The sequence below is a fragment of the Emys orbicularis genome, chromosome 10 (assembly GCF_028017835.1).
Source record: "Emys orbicularis isolate rEmyOrb1 chromosome 10, rEmyOrb1.hap1, whole genome shotgun sequence".
NCBI lineage: Eukaryota > Metazoa > Chordata > Testudines > Emydidae > Emys > Emys orbicularis.
Window position 1 is genome coordinate 15,795,753 of NC_088692.1, and position 17,841 is coordinate 15,813,593.

General features: G+C 41.4%; 1 protein-coding gene across 1 annotated transcript in view; it reads left to right on the top strand.

Annotated features, from left to right (window-relative positions):
- The first annotated feature begins 205 nt into the window (after nucleotides 1-205).
- Nucleotides 206-17,841, top strand: part of USP42 (ubiquitin specific peptidase 42) — a 38,441-nt gene continuing 20,805 nt past the window's right edge. The window contains exons 1-10 of the mRNA XM_065411723.1: nucleotides 206-236; nucleotides 5,209-5,455; nucleotides 7,797-7,997; nucleotides 8,425-8,535; nucleotides 8,723-8,825; nucleotides 8,984-9,051; nucleotides 9,387-9,457; nucleotides 10,359-10,441; nucleotides 13,311-13,422; nucleotides 13,892-14,032. Coding sequence (XP_065267795.1) covers nucleotides 5,218-5,455; nucleotides 7,797-7,997; nucleotides 8,425-8,535; nucleotides 8,723-8,825; nucleotides 8,984-9,051; nucleotides 9,387-9,457; nucleotides 10,359-10,441; nucleotides 13,311-13,422; nucleotides 13,892-14,032 — 1,128 coding nt within the window. The 5' untranslated portion in view covers nucleotides 206-236; nucleotides 5,209-5,217. The remainder of the gene's footprint in view (nucleotides 237-5,208; nucleotides 5,456-7,796; nucleotides 7,998-8,424; nucleotides 8,536-8,722; nucleotides 8,826-8,983; nucleotides 9,052-9,386; nucleotides 9,458-10,358; nucleotides 10,442-13,310; nucleotides 13,423-13,891; nucleotides 14,033-17,841) is intronic.

The following is a 17,841-nucleotide window of genomic DNA, read 5'->3' on the forward strand; positions in this document are numbered from 1 at the left end:
GCGCCCCCTGGCGGTTCTCGCTGGAGGCGCAGGGGCGGTGTTGGTCCCTGTGTGACCCGGAGGAGTTCGCCCCCCCACTCCCCGGCCGGCGCCGGGTCCCGGATGCAGGAGGCCGGCGGAGGGACGTCATTGTTCCCCGACGGGCTGGAACAGGAGGCGGGGCGGAGCGGCCGGGTTGAGGCGGGCGCTGCGGAGAAGGGGACCCGGCAGCGCCGAGCCGAGCGGGGCCGAGCTAGGTAACGGGGCTGGGGAGGGAGACGGGCCGCGCTGCGGCCTTGCGGAGCTCGGCAGTGCCGCATGCTGCCCCCTCCCTACAAATCAATGGGCCGGGGGAGGGGCCGCGGCGGGCTGGCTAGCGGGGGCCCGGCCCATCCCACCCCCGGAGCAGCGGGACCCAGCCCCTTCCCCCTCCTTGCGGGCAGTATAGGGGGGAGGGACCCCTGGGCAGGGTAGGGCGCCGCCCCCAGGAGCGTGGCGGGATTCAGCTTCTTCGCCGCCGCCCGGCCCGGGGAGACCTGCCCTGGCGGGTGGCTACTCCCCTTTCCCGTCGGGAGCCGGGTGTCCCGCTGCTCGCCGCGCTCCTGCGGCTCCCGCGCCCAATTGCCCGCCCCCGCTTCCCTCGTAATGAGGGATGCGCCCGAGGGCGGGGGTCATCGTCCCTGCCACACGGGGCTGAGAGATTCGGGTAACCGCCCCATCCTCCGCCAAGTCCAGCGTGGGGCTCCCTCCTCCCGTCCGGCCTTGTTACCTGCTGCTCCCCCTCACGGATGGGGGGTGTCTCGTGGTACCGTCTCCCCCCCGCTTCTGGCATTGGCCCCGGCTCCCCATCTTAGCGATGGGCGGATTCTCTCGTGAACCCCCCCCCCTCCTATTCTTCCCTTGGGGGGGCGCTTCTCTTGTACTGTTACCGCCCCGCTTGGTTGCCATGGACACTGTCTCTCAAATGGGTGATTCCTTTACAGACGCTTCTCCTCCTTCCCTCGCTCAGTGTCTGGGCTTCAGGCCCTAACATGTGGGGGAGAGGAACAAACTGAGGCCGGCGCTCGGTATTTGGTCCATCTGCTCTTACTAGGCCCAGAGCTTTTGCCACCCCTCCCTCAAAGTAGGCCCTGTGGCTGCTACTGAATTTGGAGAATGGGGGATAAATTTGTCCCCCATTTGACTCTCAGACACAGATGACATCTGGACTGCAGTGTTCAGGGTTTGGTGTGGATGATTTCATGGCACCAGCACAATAGGATCAGGATGGGCAATAGAGTTGGAAAAGGCCCATTAAAACCACCCAATCCATTTCCCCAGCTGCTGCAGAGTATAGGCCTTCCCTAGGGAGGCTGTATCTGATATTTTAGGTATTAGGAATATATTACTGATACTGGGATTGTATATTTGGGGTGGAGGGAGAAGGAGAGAGAATTGTAGCTATGTTTTCTTTCCAAAATATTTCAGTGCAATGTCTAATGTGCCAGCTGGCTGCCATCCTCTATCTCTAGGGGTGGCTTCATTTCACTGGTGCTTTATGTATTGTGTGTAATTGGGAAAGTACTTTGGGCTGCATCCTTCATGCACATTCTATCCTCCTCCTCAAATACTTTTTACACAGTAGGACCATGGATGTAAAATGACCCAAAACCCTGATGTTATAAGTCTATGGTGTGAATAAATGAAAGTATCCAGGTCAGTAATGAAAGCATAAGGTGTTAGTGGGGGGAGAGAAATTGTAAGGGAAAAAATGTGTTCAGATCTGAAGTCAGAATGAAGGTACAGACTGAGTCATTTTGGATCTGTTTTGAAGCAAGTTGTAGCTTTGGAATGGAGGTGGAGAAAGACTTCAATTTGTACCTTTTTTCAGATTTTCCCATTGTTTAACTTGCACAGCCTTCATACAGGTGATGCTGTGAGACCATAATGCTTTCAAGTGAAGTATCTGCGTGCTTTATAAGACATAGAAAAATGTTTCTTTGAAGTAACTCTAAGGTTGTGACACATAATTGGCTTCCAATTAGGGATGGAATGATAGCCTTAATTTTGTATTTCTTAGCTTTGATGGTTTGTTGCTTCTTCCTTACATTTCTTTATTTACTGTTTAAAAAAAATCCTGATTTTTAAAATCAGGTTGAGACTAGAATGCAACTTTCTTTCCCCAGTTGTTAGATGGCTATAATGTAAAGGTCTTTTTTGTACATCAGTAGTATGTGGTTCCACAATGTTAACATAAGTATATTAAAAATCATGAAAAGGTGTGGTATGTACCAATTTTCAGTCATTACCATTTTATGTTTGAATTTTTTAAGAGTGCAGTCTAAATTAGAAAAAGGTTCTTATGTGGTAAGATATATAATTTAAATATCTGAAGTTAAAACACTTTTTATGTTGCATTATTTTAAACCGGACCAAACAGAGTTTTGTAAATATTGGTTTTATATATTTTATATATGTGTATACTGTATATAAGTAATCGTTCCTGGGTGCTGTGATTTGTGTCAAGTATGCAGCCAGACCAATGTTTACAGTCAGGTTAAACTGATAGTGGTTTCTAATGGAACTGCTGACATGATCTTAACAACAGTGATGCAAAACTCCATGCTGCTTCTAGTGGCACGTAATTACATTTGTTGTTACTTTCTTAATCCTATATTGGGGCAGATATTATAAGTCATTGCTTGTATAAGGAAATAAATTTACAATAGCAAGTGGTTTCAGGGATAGAAAAAATTGTAGATATGTGTGCAGGAGATAATGTAAATATTTGTAGTCCTGTGCTGTTCAGTTCATTGACCTAAGAAGTTATCCGGAGATAACTGTTTGTTTTAATTTGGACAGTAGAAGTTAGACATTCGGAACAAGTGATGAATTTAATTTATTAATAGTAGTAATAGTACCTAGCACATCTGTAGTACTTTTCATCTGGAAATTTCAAAGCATTTGTCAATCATTAATTCTCAAAAAAGCTTACAAATAATAAGTCTTGACTATAGTGTTCTTATTTTGTTTAAAATATTCAGTTTTTATTTGGTGGTATTCTTTTCTTTTTCATTTCCTTTCACTCTTGATTCCCCCCCAGTGTATTGATGAATATTATTGAAGCATCTTTTCTTTTGATTGAGAACATGAAAAACTGACTTTTAAGGGGATGGCACTTGCACATTGTGTATCAGGGCTTGCATCTGCAACTTGGTGGTTGAGAGAATCTTATCTGAGACACAGTGAGCCAGGGACCTCAATCTAAGTCATCTTTTAGTATCAGGATGGCTCCACTTCTCAATAAAATGATTCCATAAAGTCTACTTAGAATTCTTTCATTTCAATGTTATGCATTTTCTTCTTAGTAATGGTGGATAGAAATGTCTAAATGTGTGAATCCACTAGCATTCAGAGCCCACCCCCCTCATGTCATTAAAATTTGAGCCTATTTGAAATTTTCTCTCTATAATTCTGGTATATTACCAAGCATACTTGGTAATCTTCATGTAGAATGAGCCCTATAATTTAATTAAGACTTTTACTCAGAATTTGTGGTTTTGTGTGAGAACCTGGACACTCTCTGTTAACTTAGTTTGCTTTATTTAACCTCCTCACTTTAATGAAACAACACTTCCATCACATATCTTAAAGCTGTTTAAGACATACCATCTCATTCACATCACAAGAACAAATACTGCCACCCTTACTTATGTTAAGCTAATGGGGCTGCTTGTGTGAGTAAAAGCTGCAAGATCAGATCCTTTATGTTGAAATAAGATAATGTACAATCTTGCTAAAAAACTTGTTGTGATAGAAAGTGGTAACATATTTACTGCACATGCTCAATAGCACATATTTAAAGGGACAACATCGCAAAATCTAGTCAGTTTTTAAAATATTACTTTTCTAGTTAGTACTCCTGCATGCGAGTTTCCCTGACAATTTGCAGTTTGTCACATTTCCTTAACTTTTAAATAGGTATCTTCTGTTCTCCAGAAAAATTAGCACAAACTACTGTCAAATGCGCAAAGTAAACAAACTGGAAAAAGAGCTACCTTTTGGTCTAATCTTTCAATAATAATTGTAACTGTGATATGTTAAATTGATTAAATTAAAATTGCATTTGTTACCAAAATTATGTCCAAACAAATATTTCTTTGAAGGTCAGAAAAAATCCTGGAAGAAATACCCCCATCCCATCCCCAGAGGGGATTCCTCTGGGTATGTCCCACTCTCTAAGTCCTTGTGCTGTGTGGTTCTCATAAATGTTAGGTGGGTAAGACATAGCTTCTTCTGGAGCCCATCAGCAGTTCTGCAGCAGACAGACAAATAAAGTCATTTCTTTTCCCAGTGTCCGGGCTTGAGCATATTGTTTTTGTAGTGCTTCCAGATTTTGCCATCTTGAATAAAAGGAACCAAGCTCAAGATATACATACTTGGACACTTCACCACTAAATAAAACTTAGTATAGTTTTTAAGTACCTTTTGTTTGTATGCAAGTTCGTTATGCTAAATATAAAATGGGACAAGATACCACTAGATATATAAATCGTAAATCATCATTTGGAAAGGAGAGATCAGAATGGTGGCTGAGTGTTCTGATTGTGCAGGTAACTTAGCTAATCACAGGCTCATTTATATACATAGGACAGAAAAATTTTAATAACACATTGGCTCTGTCTCTTTGAGTCAATATTGGCTATACCAAAACTTTTACTTTTCTTTATGGATTAAAATTTCATGTTTTAAAATGCTCTTTATGCTAGAGCCTGGCAAAAGACATCTAAAAAAATTATTTATTTTTGGTCTCTCTCTCTCAGCCTTTGTACAGTATTTCCTCTTTAATTGTTTTACAAAATTTTAATGTCATCAATTGCAAAAATGGTTGACCAGTTTACACTTTTGTGGGAAAAATACTGTTGCAGTCAAAGCTGAATGCAAAGTTTACCTAAGCGGTATTTTCACAAGGGTTTGCTATTAAACAATGCTGGTTACTGGAAAAAAATCTCATGAAAGTCAAAAGTGGTAGTGGTGTAATTCAGCTGGAAAACTTTGTTTAGTGTGTCTTGGTGCATTTTTTGAAACATTCACATGAAAGACTTAGTCCTCTAAATTATTTGTGTCTCGTTGGCAAAGATAATTAGTTTCATTAAAGGGAAAGTGTAAGGGTTACCATTCTTTTCCTTGTGGAGTGCTTTTTTATATAATAATCTCATATTAAACAGAACTTTCAATTCTGTGTTACAGAGATGAACAATGACCATAGTTGACAAAGTATCTGAGTCTTCAAACCCTGCAGCTTGTCAGAAGCAGCCTTGTAGCTCCGTGGTACCCTCTACTGGAGACATGGACTCAGCCTCTGCAAGTTGGGGTGCTGTATCATCTTTGGAAGTTCCAAAGCACAAGATCACTTTGGGACCAGTACCTGGTGCTGCAGTTTATTCTAGTTCATCTGTACCTGATAAATCCAAGCCTTCATCTCAGAAAGATCAATGTAAGTATGTCCTGTCCCCCGCCCCCCATGCAAATTATGAAAAAAATAAAACCAGCTGCCATTTAGTAGGACCTGCCGTCCTCATCTTGCAGTTCTTACTCATTGGGGTAATTCTATTGATATAAAATAGGACTATTATGATTAAGGACTGCAGCAGCAGATTCTAGTCTTGTGAACCATGTGTGAGAGCTCAAATGGCCAATGTTGTGAACTTAATTTGAACCTGTTTACAAGCAATATAACAAACTTTTTGGGGGGCAGAGGCGGTGTTTCTCCATTACTTATAGTATACTTATTTAGTCAAGTGTTTATTTCTGTAAAGAAGGATGTGTTTTATCAGTGTTGCTTTTTGTGGCCTGTATTATTTAGAGTTCTCTGAAATATAACATTCCTCCTAAAACACTTGGTGTCAATATCCACATCACAGAAGGAGGGTGAAAAATTGTTCTTGTCTGAGGATAGGACAAGAAACAATGGACTTCAATTGCAGCAAGTGAGGTATAGGTTGGACATTAGGAAAAACTTCCTGTCAGGGTAGTTAAGCACCGGAACAAATTGCCTAGAGTGGTTGTGGAATCTCTCATTGGAGGTTTTTAAGAACAAGTTAGACAGACGCAGTCAGGAATGGTCTAGTTTAGGGGTTCTCGGACTTCATTGTACCGTGACCTCCTTCTGACAACAAAAATGACTACATGACCCCAGAGGCGGGGCCGAATCCTGAGCCCACCCGAGACCTACTGCCCCAGGTTGGGAGACGGGACAAAGCCTTAGCTCCACCGCCCTTGGCAGGGAGCCAAAGCTGAAGTCCAAGTGCTTCAGCCCCAGGCAGAGGGCCTGTAATCTGAGCCCTGCCACCCAGAGCTGATGCCCTCAGGCTTGGCTTCGGCCCCAGGCAGTGGGGCTCGGGCTTCAGCTTCGGCCGTGGGCTCCAGCAAGTTTTAAGCCAGCCTTGGTGACCCCATTAAAACAGGGTCATGACCCACTTTGGGGTCCCAACCCACAGTTTGAGAACCCCCGGTCTAGTTATTACATAGTCCTGCCTTGAGTGCAGGGAACTGGACTATATCAGTGGTTTTCAAACTTTTTTTCTGGCGACCCAGTTGAAGAAAATTGTTGATGCCTGCAACCCAATGGAGCTGGGGATGAGGGGTTTGGGGTGTGGGAGGGGGCTCTGGGCTGGGGCAGGGGTTTGGGGTGTGGGAGGGGGTCTGGGCTGGGGGTGCAGGCTCTGGGGTGGGGCCGGGGATGAGGGGGTTAGGGTGCAGGAAGGGGCTCTGGGCGGGGCTGGGGCAGGGGATTGGGGTGCGGGCTTACTTCTGGCGGCTCCCGGTCAGCGGCGCAGCCGGGGTGCAGAGGCAGGCTTCCCGCCTGTCCTGGCACCGCGGACCTCACTGCACCCCGGAAGCGGCCAGCAGCAGGTCCAGCTCCTAGGTGGAGGCATGTAAGTGGCTCTCGCCCGCAGGCACTGCCCCCCCCAGCTCCCATTGGCCGGGAACCAGTCAGTTGGAGTCCGGAGCCAGTGCGCAGGATGGGGGCAGCGCGCGGAGCCCCATGGCCCCCTGTCTAGAAGCCGGACCAGCTGCTGGCCGCTTCCGGGGCGCAGCGTGGTGTCAGAACAGGTAGGCACTACCCTGCCTTGGCTGGGCAGCACCACCGACAGGACTTTTAACGTCCCGGTCGGCGGTGCTAACCGGAGCCACTAGAATCCGTGGGTGCTGAGCAAGATGACCCAGTGCCTTACATGCTGTGACCCAGTACTGAGTCGCGACCCAAACTTTGAAAAACACTGGACTAGATGACCTTTCAAGGTCCCTTCCAGTCCCACACTTCTATGACTCTATGATTCTATCATTAAGGGCTACTTATTGTGCTTGTTACTTGCTTACTTTGGTATCCAGTCATATTTATAATTAATAAACCATAAAAAGTGTAAGTTTTCCTTTGTAATTTACAATAAGGAAAAAAAGATTAATTTGAATTGAGAGTCTATCTAGCTTCCTCAATCTGAAAAGGACTTGCTTAGTTAGGTTACTGAAATCTGGGCAATAATTAGTCTCTGTTGTATTGTCCCACATTAGTGCATTCTACTGTCTTAATTTTTTCCAATTGGCATACAAAACCATATCTTTTTACTGAGCTTGAGTTGACTTGAGACCTTGCTTTGTGGCACTGAGGCAGTCTTTAATACGTTACTCATCAAGTAACTACTAGAATGTAGATTATTATAATTAGTTCTGTTAAAGTTCTTCTAGGTGCTCATGCATAAGGTAATATTACTTTAGCACGATTTCAACATTAAACGATTTAATATCTTTAAAATGTGTTGGTATTTTTTTGGCAGCTATTAGTGATGGCATTGCTCCGCCACAGAAGGTTCTTTTTCCAGCAGAGAAGATTTGTTTGAAATGGCAGCAAACGCATAGAGTTGGAGCTGGACTCCAAAATCTTGGCAATACATGTTTCCTCAACTCTGCTCTACAGTGTTTGACTTATACACCCCCTCTTGCCAACTACATGCTTTCTCATGAACACTCCAAAACATGTGAGTACTTTTAAAAAGTATATAGCACCCAAAAACATTACACACTTGATGTACGTATAAGATGACAGGTCCCTGCTATGAAGAGCTTATACTCTAAATAGGCTATATGCAGACAAAAGTGGGAGAGGGCAAGGGATGCAACATAAGATTGATTTTTTTTGGTTTTGCATTTCAGTTTTTTACTTTATCCTAAATTATTTCATTTTGTGTTTAACTCTTTCCTAACTTTACCTATTTCTGTGAATTGAGCCCTTTTTAGTTTCCATTTTTTAACCTATCATTATAGGTTTTCCACCTGTTCTTAATTGTCAGCTGTTTTGAAATAATATTTTTTGTGGAGATTGTTCTTATAACCTCAAGATTTTTTGAGGTCTTCCATAGATAAATATTTCATTAATTTGAGATGCAATGTTGCTTCACTCCTCAGGCCATGAACAAGGATTCTGCATGATGTGTACAATGCAAGCTCACATTACGCAGGCGCTCTCTAACTCTGGCAATGTTATCAAACCTATGGCTGTCATCAATGATCTTAGACGTAAGTAATTTCAAATAATTTATTTGTAAAATGCCATTTTTGTGTTGTTTATTTGTCTGATTTTAATTGTAGTTTATAGAACTTAGGGTTTTTTAATAACTTTATGAAGGAAAGTTTAAAAAAACCTTTATTTTCATCCATTTTCACATGTGAGACATGCAATGTAACATTTATATTTATTTGTTAGGGATAGCAAAACATTTCCGGTTTGGAAATCAGGAAGATGCACATGAATTTCTACGCTACACTGTTGATGCTATGCAGAAAGCATGTTTGAATGGAAGCAACAAGTAAGTGCCAACAAAATAATATTTGAATATGCTGTCGTTCCTATTCCTGTTTCCCTGTAAATAGAACAGTACATGTTCTGGGTTTTCAAAAGAGGAAACATTCACAGAAAAAAATAAATTGACTTTAATCTTCTAATCACTGCATAATTTATTTTCAGATTGGACAGACATACCCAAGCTACCACACTCATCTATCAAATATTTGGAGGGTACTTAAGATCAAGAGGTACTTTTCTAAAAAAAAAAAATTTTTTTAGGTATGGTTTTGGCCTTATGACTGTATTATATGACTGAAACCAGGGTTAGTCAGTTATTTTTTTTGTCTTGTTAATTTCTTGGTCAAGGTCCAGACTCCAGAGAAGAAAATAAAAAAACAATTATGATAATAAATAAACACACAGATTTCAGGGTCTGTTCAAAAGCATCTAGCGGTCCGGATTTGGCCCGCAGTCTGCCTGTTGACTACCCTGACTTAAATGCTAATTAAGGTAATGTGTGCTAATAACTTAAGCAATAGACTAACTATGCTTATTGTGTTAAGTATTTATATTTTGATTTCAGTAAAGTGTATGAACTGCAAAGGAGTCTCAGATACCTTCGATCCATACCTTGATATTACATTGGAGATAAAGGTAAATTATTTTGTTACTCTAGCTGAATACGTTTTAAAAAGAAAACCCCTTAATTAACTGCATAGCTTTTGAAAATTTAAAATGCAGAATTTAAGTTGATTCTACCCACATAGTTCTGTGATGGATGTGACTTATACTGTACTTTCTCTTATCAATATAAATGGGCTGTGTATGGCTTACTTAATCTGGACAAGTATTAAAATAGAACATCATTCTGAAGTCTTGAATCCACAGGCATGGCAATGCTATCTTATACTTCCCAGTTCAACAAAGATTTAATTGCAGAATGTTATAACTGAGGGTCTATATTGTTAAAACATTATTACTTTTACAATATATGTACCACAGATCAATTACTAGTGTACTAATTTTACAGTATATACCACAGACTCATTACTACTGTACTATGAAATATTATAAATAATTAAACCTCATCTATATTTGTCAAAGTGAACAGAGTACATTTTGTGATGTAATATATTCTGCAATCCGTGTCTCTCTCTCCCCCCGCCCCCGGTCATAAATTCAGTAGTCTGTAGTGGCTCTCCATTAAAATCATGTTAGTTCATACTACTGTAAGTTAAAGTGAGCATGTGGTGTGTTCTTATGATGTTTCTGATAACTCATGGAGGATAAGTCCATCAATGGCTATTAGCCAAGATGATCATGGATGTAACCTCGTGCTCTGGTTTCCCTAGCCTCTGACTGCCAGCAGCTCGAAGTAGACAATAGGGAATGGATCATTCGATAGTTGCCTGTTCTGTTCATTCTCTCTGAAGCACCTGGTATTGGCCACTGTCGGAAAAACAGGATACTGGGCTAGATGGACCATTGGTCTGACCTAGTATGGCATTTAATATGTTATGTTCTAATGCATTGCACTGTTATCTTACTGTTTTAGACAGCTCAGAGTGTAAACAAAGCTCTGGAACAGTTTGTGAAGCCTGAACAACTGGATGGTGAAAATGCCTATAAATGTAGCAAGTAAGATGAATATTAATGACATCTTAATACTAGATGCTTGGTTCTATCGATGTATTATTGCATGTCATTTTAAAAAAGTTATTGATGTTTTGCTTAATTCAGAAACTCAGTGTAAGGTAAAATCTCATTTGTTGTACCCAAACAAGTATAATACAAAACATCTAAAACTTGGAAAACCTTTTTTGAGAAGGCCAGTTCCCTAATTGTTCTTCTGGGAGGGTTTGGTGTGGGGAGGTATTTCCTAAGAGATGCACTCATTTTGGCTCACCGAAGTGTTTATATACTATTATTGTCTATACACAGTACTTTGCTCATGTTACTGAATCACACCATTTTAAAAGTGAAAAAAGTTGACTATAAATTACTGCTATGTTAAATAAACCATCCTAAACCTAATCTGCTATCACTGAACACACAGCATGTCCTAGATAACATAGAAAGATAAATAAATTGATCAAACTTCCTTTTTGCATCTTAAAAATAGATTGCATGTTTAAAACATTTGGATAAGAACACAGAGGTACAGAGATGATATACAGTAAAAGTTGTTTTATCCAGCATGTTGTGGGAAATTTGGGGTGCTGGTAACTGAAAAATGCCAGTTAACTAAGAGGGAGGGAGTTTGGGTGCAGGAGGGGGTGCGGGGCTGGGGATTGGGGCAGGGGAGGGGGTGTGGAGTGCAGGCTCTGGGAGGGAGTTTGGTTGCGGGAGGGGGCTCGGGGCAGCGGATTGGGGTGTGGGAGAGGGGTGTTGGACCCGGGGGGCACTCACCTCAGGCGGCTCCCTGCAAGCAGCGACCTGTCTCGGCTGCTCCTAGTCAATGGGTGCTGTGCAGCTGGCACTGGTGTGTGTGTGTGTGTGTGTGTGGGAGGGGGGCAGCACGCAGAGCCACCTCCGCCTAGGAGCAGCCAGAGCCCGGGCAGGTCACCGCTTCCCAAGCAGCCTCCTACACTCAAACTCCCTCCCAGAGCCCACGCTCCACACCCCTTCCCAGCCCCACGCCAACCGGATTATAAACCAGTATTTCAATGAAGATCAGAAATGCTGGTTTATAGAGTTTCCGGTTGGTGAAGTGCCAGATAAAACAGCTTTTACTGTAGTAACAAAACAGGTCATAATTTTAACTCAGTGCAGCTAAGCAAAGAGATTTACTAAACTTCGTCTTCTAATGTTCTTGCCTCATCTCTAAATTATTAATGTAACGAAGCCCATGTTCTGCCACTAGAGGTAGAATATTAATGGCTAATTAGTAAGGTTAAGATTTTGTCATAGGTGTTTTTAGTAAAAGTCACAGACAGGTCACAGACAATAAACTAAAATTCATAGAAGTCCCCCGGGCAACTGGCTTCGCTGCTCTGGGGGGGGCTGAGGTCACAGCGGTCCGTTAAAGTTACAGAATCCTTGACCTCTGTGGCAAAATCGTATCCTTACCCAACATTTTCCTCCAAATGCACTTAGTTAGTATCTCTTTTGTTATGCTAAAATGAGGTATCCAGTAGATGAAATAAAAAGGTTCAAATCCAGGTTTTCCCTTGTTCGCTAGGATCTGCAGACTACAAACACAAAATGAATTCTGATGGTGTAAAGAAGCATATCTAACAACCGTGGGCTTAAGGAGTATCCCATTTCTGTGTTGTGTGGTCCTCCATATGTATAATCTGCAGGGGTCTATAGTCTGGTCAAACTTGAGGCCCCAAGCTTCCCTCTTCTCAATGGGGTTTAAAAACATATATTTTTTTTAAAAAGCACCCTGCTGACCTACAGGGCTTTTTCCATTTCTGGGAACTCTTTCTTCTACTTAACTCCTCTGAGGAAACTCAGATATCTTCTCAGTTTGTGTTGGCTAGGTTTATACTAATTTTAAAGCCCACAAACTACAGTTTGTTTGACTATCCAACCTAAGTTTTGTATATAATTCTGTGAAACTTTCTTGACATTCTGGTCAGTAAATGCTCTTCATGGGTAGGAATTCCCCTCTCCAGTCCAGTATTTTGGGGCATAAATCTAGAAAGATAGCCTTTTCTCTAATTCCCCACCCCTTGTTTGCTGCCAAGTCATATTATTACTATTCTCCCTTCCTTTGTGGTAGAAGCTGGATCCCACTGGTTAATCCTGCAGATCCTGTCATTGATGAGTAATGATCCATCACATTTACATTCAGGCTGTTTAGGAGTCATTTTTCAAAGGAAATCAGATGCTTCACTCTCTTTCCTCTCCAGGTAGTCTCAGTACAGGAAGGTGGTGGTCACAGTCTTGATTGTCAACAGTTCTTATAGTGTAGGACAATTGTTTGCCTGTTTTTATTGAAGATAGATTAAATCCATTTTGGAAGTTCATATGTGCTCTTCCCAGCCCCAGATTGAAGTCGATGTTCCCTTCTTTCAGTTACGCTTTTGGTATTCTGCACTCTGGCAGAAAGCTGAAAGGAGGTAGCCTGAAGTCTGATTTAACTTTTTGTAATGTTAGAAGTGCTGCACCTTTTTACATTTTCCAAAGCTATTTCCAAAGACCGTGAATGCTGTAGTGAGAAGGCTGCTGCTTGCTGCATTGTGAGAGTTGCTGGCAAGCTTTATTTTTTGTTGGCATCACAGAGATTTACAGATGTCTTCAAATATTAGTTTGGATGTCAAAAGATAAGTTTCTAGAGCCTGTATTCTATTTGTCCTAGAGAACTGCCCTCATGTATTCTGCTGTCTCTTGTACTAGCTATGCCTGAAATGTTGTATATGAACTTCTGAAAAGCAAAAACATTGCGTGTAAAGAAATAATTACTCAGATAATGTAGACAAGTGTCTGAGCCATGGAAAACATGATATAAATGCTTAAAAATCTGCATAAGGTTAACCAATTGTCTGTGTTTGCTTTTAAGGTGTAAGAAGATGGTTCCTGCTTCAAAGAGGTTTACAATACATCGGTCTTCTAATGTTCTTACATTGTCTCTGAAACGGTTTGCAAATTTTAGTGGTGGAAAAATTACCAAGGTACATAAAATGGTGTTACAACTGCATCTTTTTTAATATTTAGATTTTCTAATACCAAGTGACCATACAAAGCCAATTAATGCATACACACAGCAACTCTAGATTGTAGATGCCAGCTGTTATTGGGTTTATTTTTCTACCTAACTTAAACTTCTCCTTCTCTCGTCTGGTAATAGCAGAGATCCATTTTAACAATAAACATGAAACCAACAATAAACATCCTCCTGTGCCCTTCAAGAGCTGCCTTTTTAGCAGACTGTTCTGCTATTCAGTGTTGGACATTTTTCAACCTGTCATTTTCCAAATGAAACTGAATCCTCACTTTTGTTTTATATGTATGCTTTTGATCCATTTTGTGTGTGTATATTTTAGAAATGTTTTCTAAAGTCTGAAGTCTTTTTCAAACTTTTTATAATAGTTCATAAAATATTTCAGCTAAATTTGAGCCTTCTCTTCTATCTCTATTTAGGAAGTGAAATATCCTGAGTATCTGGATATTCGACCATATATGTCTCAACCAAATGGAGAACCAATCATTTATGTTCTATATGCAGTCCTGGTGCATACTGGTTTCAGCTGTCATGCAGGACACTACTACTGCTATATAAAGGTAAAGATAAACATATTTTTCTTTTAATAAACAGATTTCAAAAAAACCCACAACCTTTCTAAAATAAGCATTGGGGACATTAATTTTTCATTCCTCTCTTCACCAGTACAGCCTATACTCTGAGGGAAGGGAGCTGTTCTTGAAGGCAGGCTGTTTGGATGATCTGTCTTGGTAGGTTCCCATCCATATAAGGATGCAGAATCTTGCATATGTTTTTTGTCACCCTCCTAAAGAAAGTCCTTTATTCCTTTTTGGATGGGAATTCTCCTAGGGGAGTCTTCGCACGACCCAGATATTTCCTTTAACCAAAAACAGTGAGTCTTCTCCACTCTGTGTTCTTTTTAAAGCTATCTCGATCATCCTAGTGCTACTGGAATGTCCTACTGAACCCTTCTTGGTTTTCTGTGTAGTCTTTAGCGCTACCAGGACACTTCTCCCTATCAGTTGGATCATCCCAGGAAGTCCTGTCTGTCTAGAAACATCCTTTGTTGCAGATGGCCTGTCCTGTTAGAAACCTTTCACCTCAATCCTAGTTGGAGATGAAATTCCTCCTTCATTTAATTAACAAGGCATGTTCTGTATTGTGCAAGTGTGGATTATCAATTATACTAGCAAGTTTACAACGAGGTTCCCACTCCTGGGATTTTCCTGTTGGAGGTTTTTCAGAGGCCCACAAATGCTTGTCTGCAAAATTCTGTGGACACTCTTGATGGATTTTCCTGTTGTTTAAAGAGGATTTTCTAAGTTAGCAAGAACCTCTGCCTGTGTCTGTGTCTATCCCAATTTAGATAGTAAACTCATTGGGACAGGGATGGTGGCTTCCTTTGTGTCTTACAGAGCACAGTCTGTGTGCTTAACAAATAGTAAATAATTACTGGTGGTCCTCTCACCATGGGACTTCAGAAGCAACCAGCAGGGATCATCTTAATGCCCTTCATTAAAATCAGACAAAGCTAAGTAGAAATTATAACAGGACGAATGAGAGAGAAAACAGGGCTAGGTTACAGAGTAATCAGAATTCTCTGCATCTAATCCTGATTCCTCTTCTGAATTAGCAGAAAGAAAATAAGATATGAAATTCTACCCGGATGGATTTTGGGGATCCTGGGAATGTTGTGATATGGTTGGGTATCTCCTTCATTCTCCCTTTCCTCTTTCCTGGTGTCTCATCTACCCTTGTATAATTATGCCTCTGTGGGTCCCCCCAGTCCTGGGGGCCCCTAAGATGGAGAGAGGCTTTCTTCTTTGTCAGAATCTTTAGGCAGGATTAGTTTAAGCCAGGGGTAGTCAATAAGAAGACCACAAGACAAATGCAGACCGCCAGACACTTTTGAACAGACCCTGAAATCTTTTTATTTACTTATTATTTTTATTATTATTTATTATTATTGTTTTTTTTTTTAATTTTCTCTGGAGTCTGGACCTTGACCAAGAAATATGGACCTTAACAAAAAAATAATTGACTATCCCCGGTTTAAGCTCTGGTTCTGCAGGGGGGGTGAAGTGTTCTGACATTTCTGAGTTGGAGTGCCCTTGTTTGGAGTATTACCCAAACACAAGCTGCCAATTGAATTCTGAGTGCATGACGATGACTCTTAAAACTGAACACCGCTCCATCTACCTCTGTCAAACCACTGGGTGAGGATAGACCATGGGTAAGAGATGACTTTTTTTTCCTTTTCTATACATGACTTCTATACATTACTATTATGATACAGAACAATTGGGAGAACCTTGATTGGCAATAAGGGCTCTGCCTTTTCAGGAAAAGTTGTATCCCAGTACATCTTTGCATACAGCCATGTTTGATGCTTTAAAGGTGGACTCTTCTTTAGTAGCTCTTGTTTATAATAGCCTTCCATCTGAGCAATTTTCCTTGCAAAACTAACTGGATAGCACCACAGAGGCTGGGGCTCTTCAGCTCTGAGTGGACGGAGTTATGGACTTAGAGGATACCAGGCTAATGCCCTGACTCAGGTAGGTATCAAAGCTGAAGCCAACAGCTTAGCTCATTAATTGGCTTTATTGCTGAGGTTAGCCAATCTGGGCAGCATGTGGACGCATGGTCCTTGAGGTCTCCGTATGAATCTTATGGCTTCCCCAGGGAGGTAAGCCTGAAGTCTCAGCGTGCACATAGTGTAATGGCCTTGTAGATTAAGTATGGAGCAGAAGAGTGGGCTTCACCCAAATAAGTCAGGCAACAGATGTGCTTGATTTGGGGAAATATAGAGGGGCATGTAAGAAACTTTATAAAAACTGAATGGGGTACAGCCTAAGATTTGCTAAGGCAGATGACACAGCATACATCCCTTGTGCTGTAAGGCAGCAGAGAAAGCACTGAGGTAGTTGGGGGCTATGCTTCGTTATATAGTCTTGTGTGCTGAATGGGTGCCATTACAAGGAAGCAGTCCTGTAGCCCCATAAGACTCTGCTTTAAAGAGGATTCTGCATGTTTAAGGCATCAGGACACCATACCTCAAATGGGAATCATAGAGGCCCTCAAAGAATAAATTGTTTAACAAGTTCCATCAGGCTGCTGGTGCACTAACTTTCTCAGTGTACTTTCATTTCTACTGTCTTTGCTTTGTGGTTTGACTGTGAATTTTTCTTTTTTTGGTGACTGAAAAAAATTTGTTAGGGTGTCTGTCCTTAATATCACTATATAAGGGCACTTATAGCTATGTAATGGGATAATTGATATTGTCTCTAACCTGCACTTTCCTGTTGATAAATTATTTGACTCCATTCTCAGTAAAACTATTAAGGAGGCTTCTGAATTGTGGAAGATGATTTTCCTCTGTAAATTCAACTCCTCTAGGTGCCATTGAGTTTCCTCCCTAAAATGGCCTTTTTGTCCCTTTCTTTGGATAGAGTTTCCTGCTATTGCTTCAAGTATCAGCCCGAGAATCCAACATTTCTGCCAAACCAAATACCTTAAGAATCTAAGGTCAAGACCCCACCTCATTCTCTCCCACTAGAGGGCAGGCTGTCCTGTTTGCAAGGAAGGGAGGAGGAAGGACCTCAGTCTGAAAATTTCCAGTTAACATAAAGCAGCCTTGCAGATAGTATCTTCAGTTTTACTTCCTGACCAGCATTACTAATTTAATGTCTATCCCCTTTGGAACTCTTCGGTTTCATAGGTTGTCGTAAGTCTTGCTAGCCCTGTTAGTGAAATTTTAGCAGGTTAGAGTATTTTGTTACTTTGCAGTTGGTTGCATAGTTTGAGAAATCTGCAGTAATCAACCAGTCACCCACCTTTATGGCAAAGACACTGAAATTATTCATAGACTGTGGGTTTCTCATCACTGAGCATTTTTCTCTGGCACCCTAGCAAACTATAGAGCACCTGAAAGTGTTTGAAACCACCCAATGGAAAGTTACTAGGATATAGACAATCTTCAGCAACACAAGTTCTTTGACCATGTGATCATGATCGCATTAGCTGCCAACAGGGAAGGTGTGTAGACCCCTTCTGGATGCTTTAGCCACAAACATGGCAAGAAATGATTTCTGTTGTATTAAGTTAGAGTTCAAGGCTGTGTTTGGTCCTTTAGCATATGCCATCATATGAGTGTAAATGAGACCTGCTTGAATACACACTACCAACATCTGTCAGAGGAATCAGGACATTAGCTCTGAACCAGGAAACCATGAAATTGATGAGTTCTACAGATTGTTGTACTTTAAAAAAAAAATTCTTCTGTAAGCTATGAATCTGCCAATTTTATTTAATTTCCCCTTGTTTCTTGTATGAGAGAGTTGTATGGATGAAAGTTGAATTAAGTTTTTTTCCTCTTGCTTTATGCAGT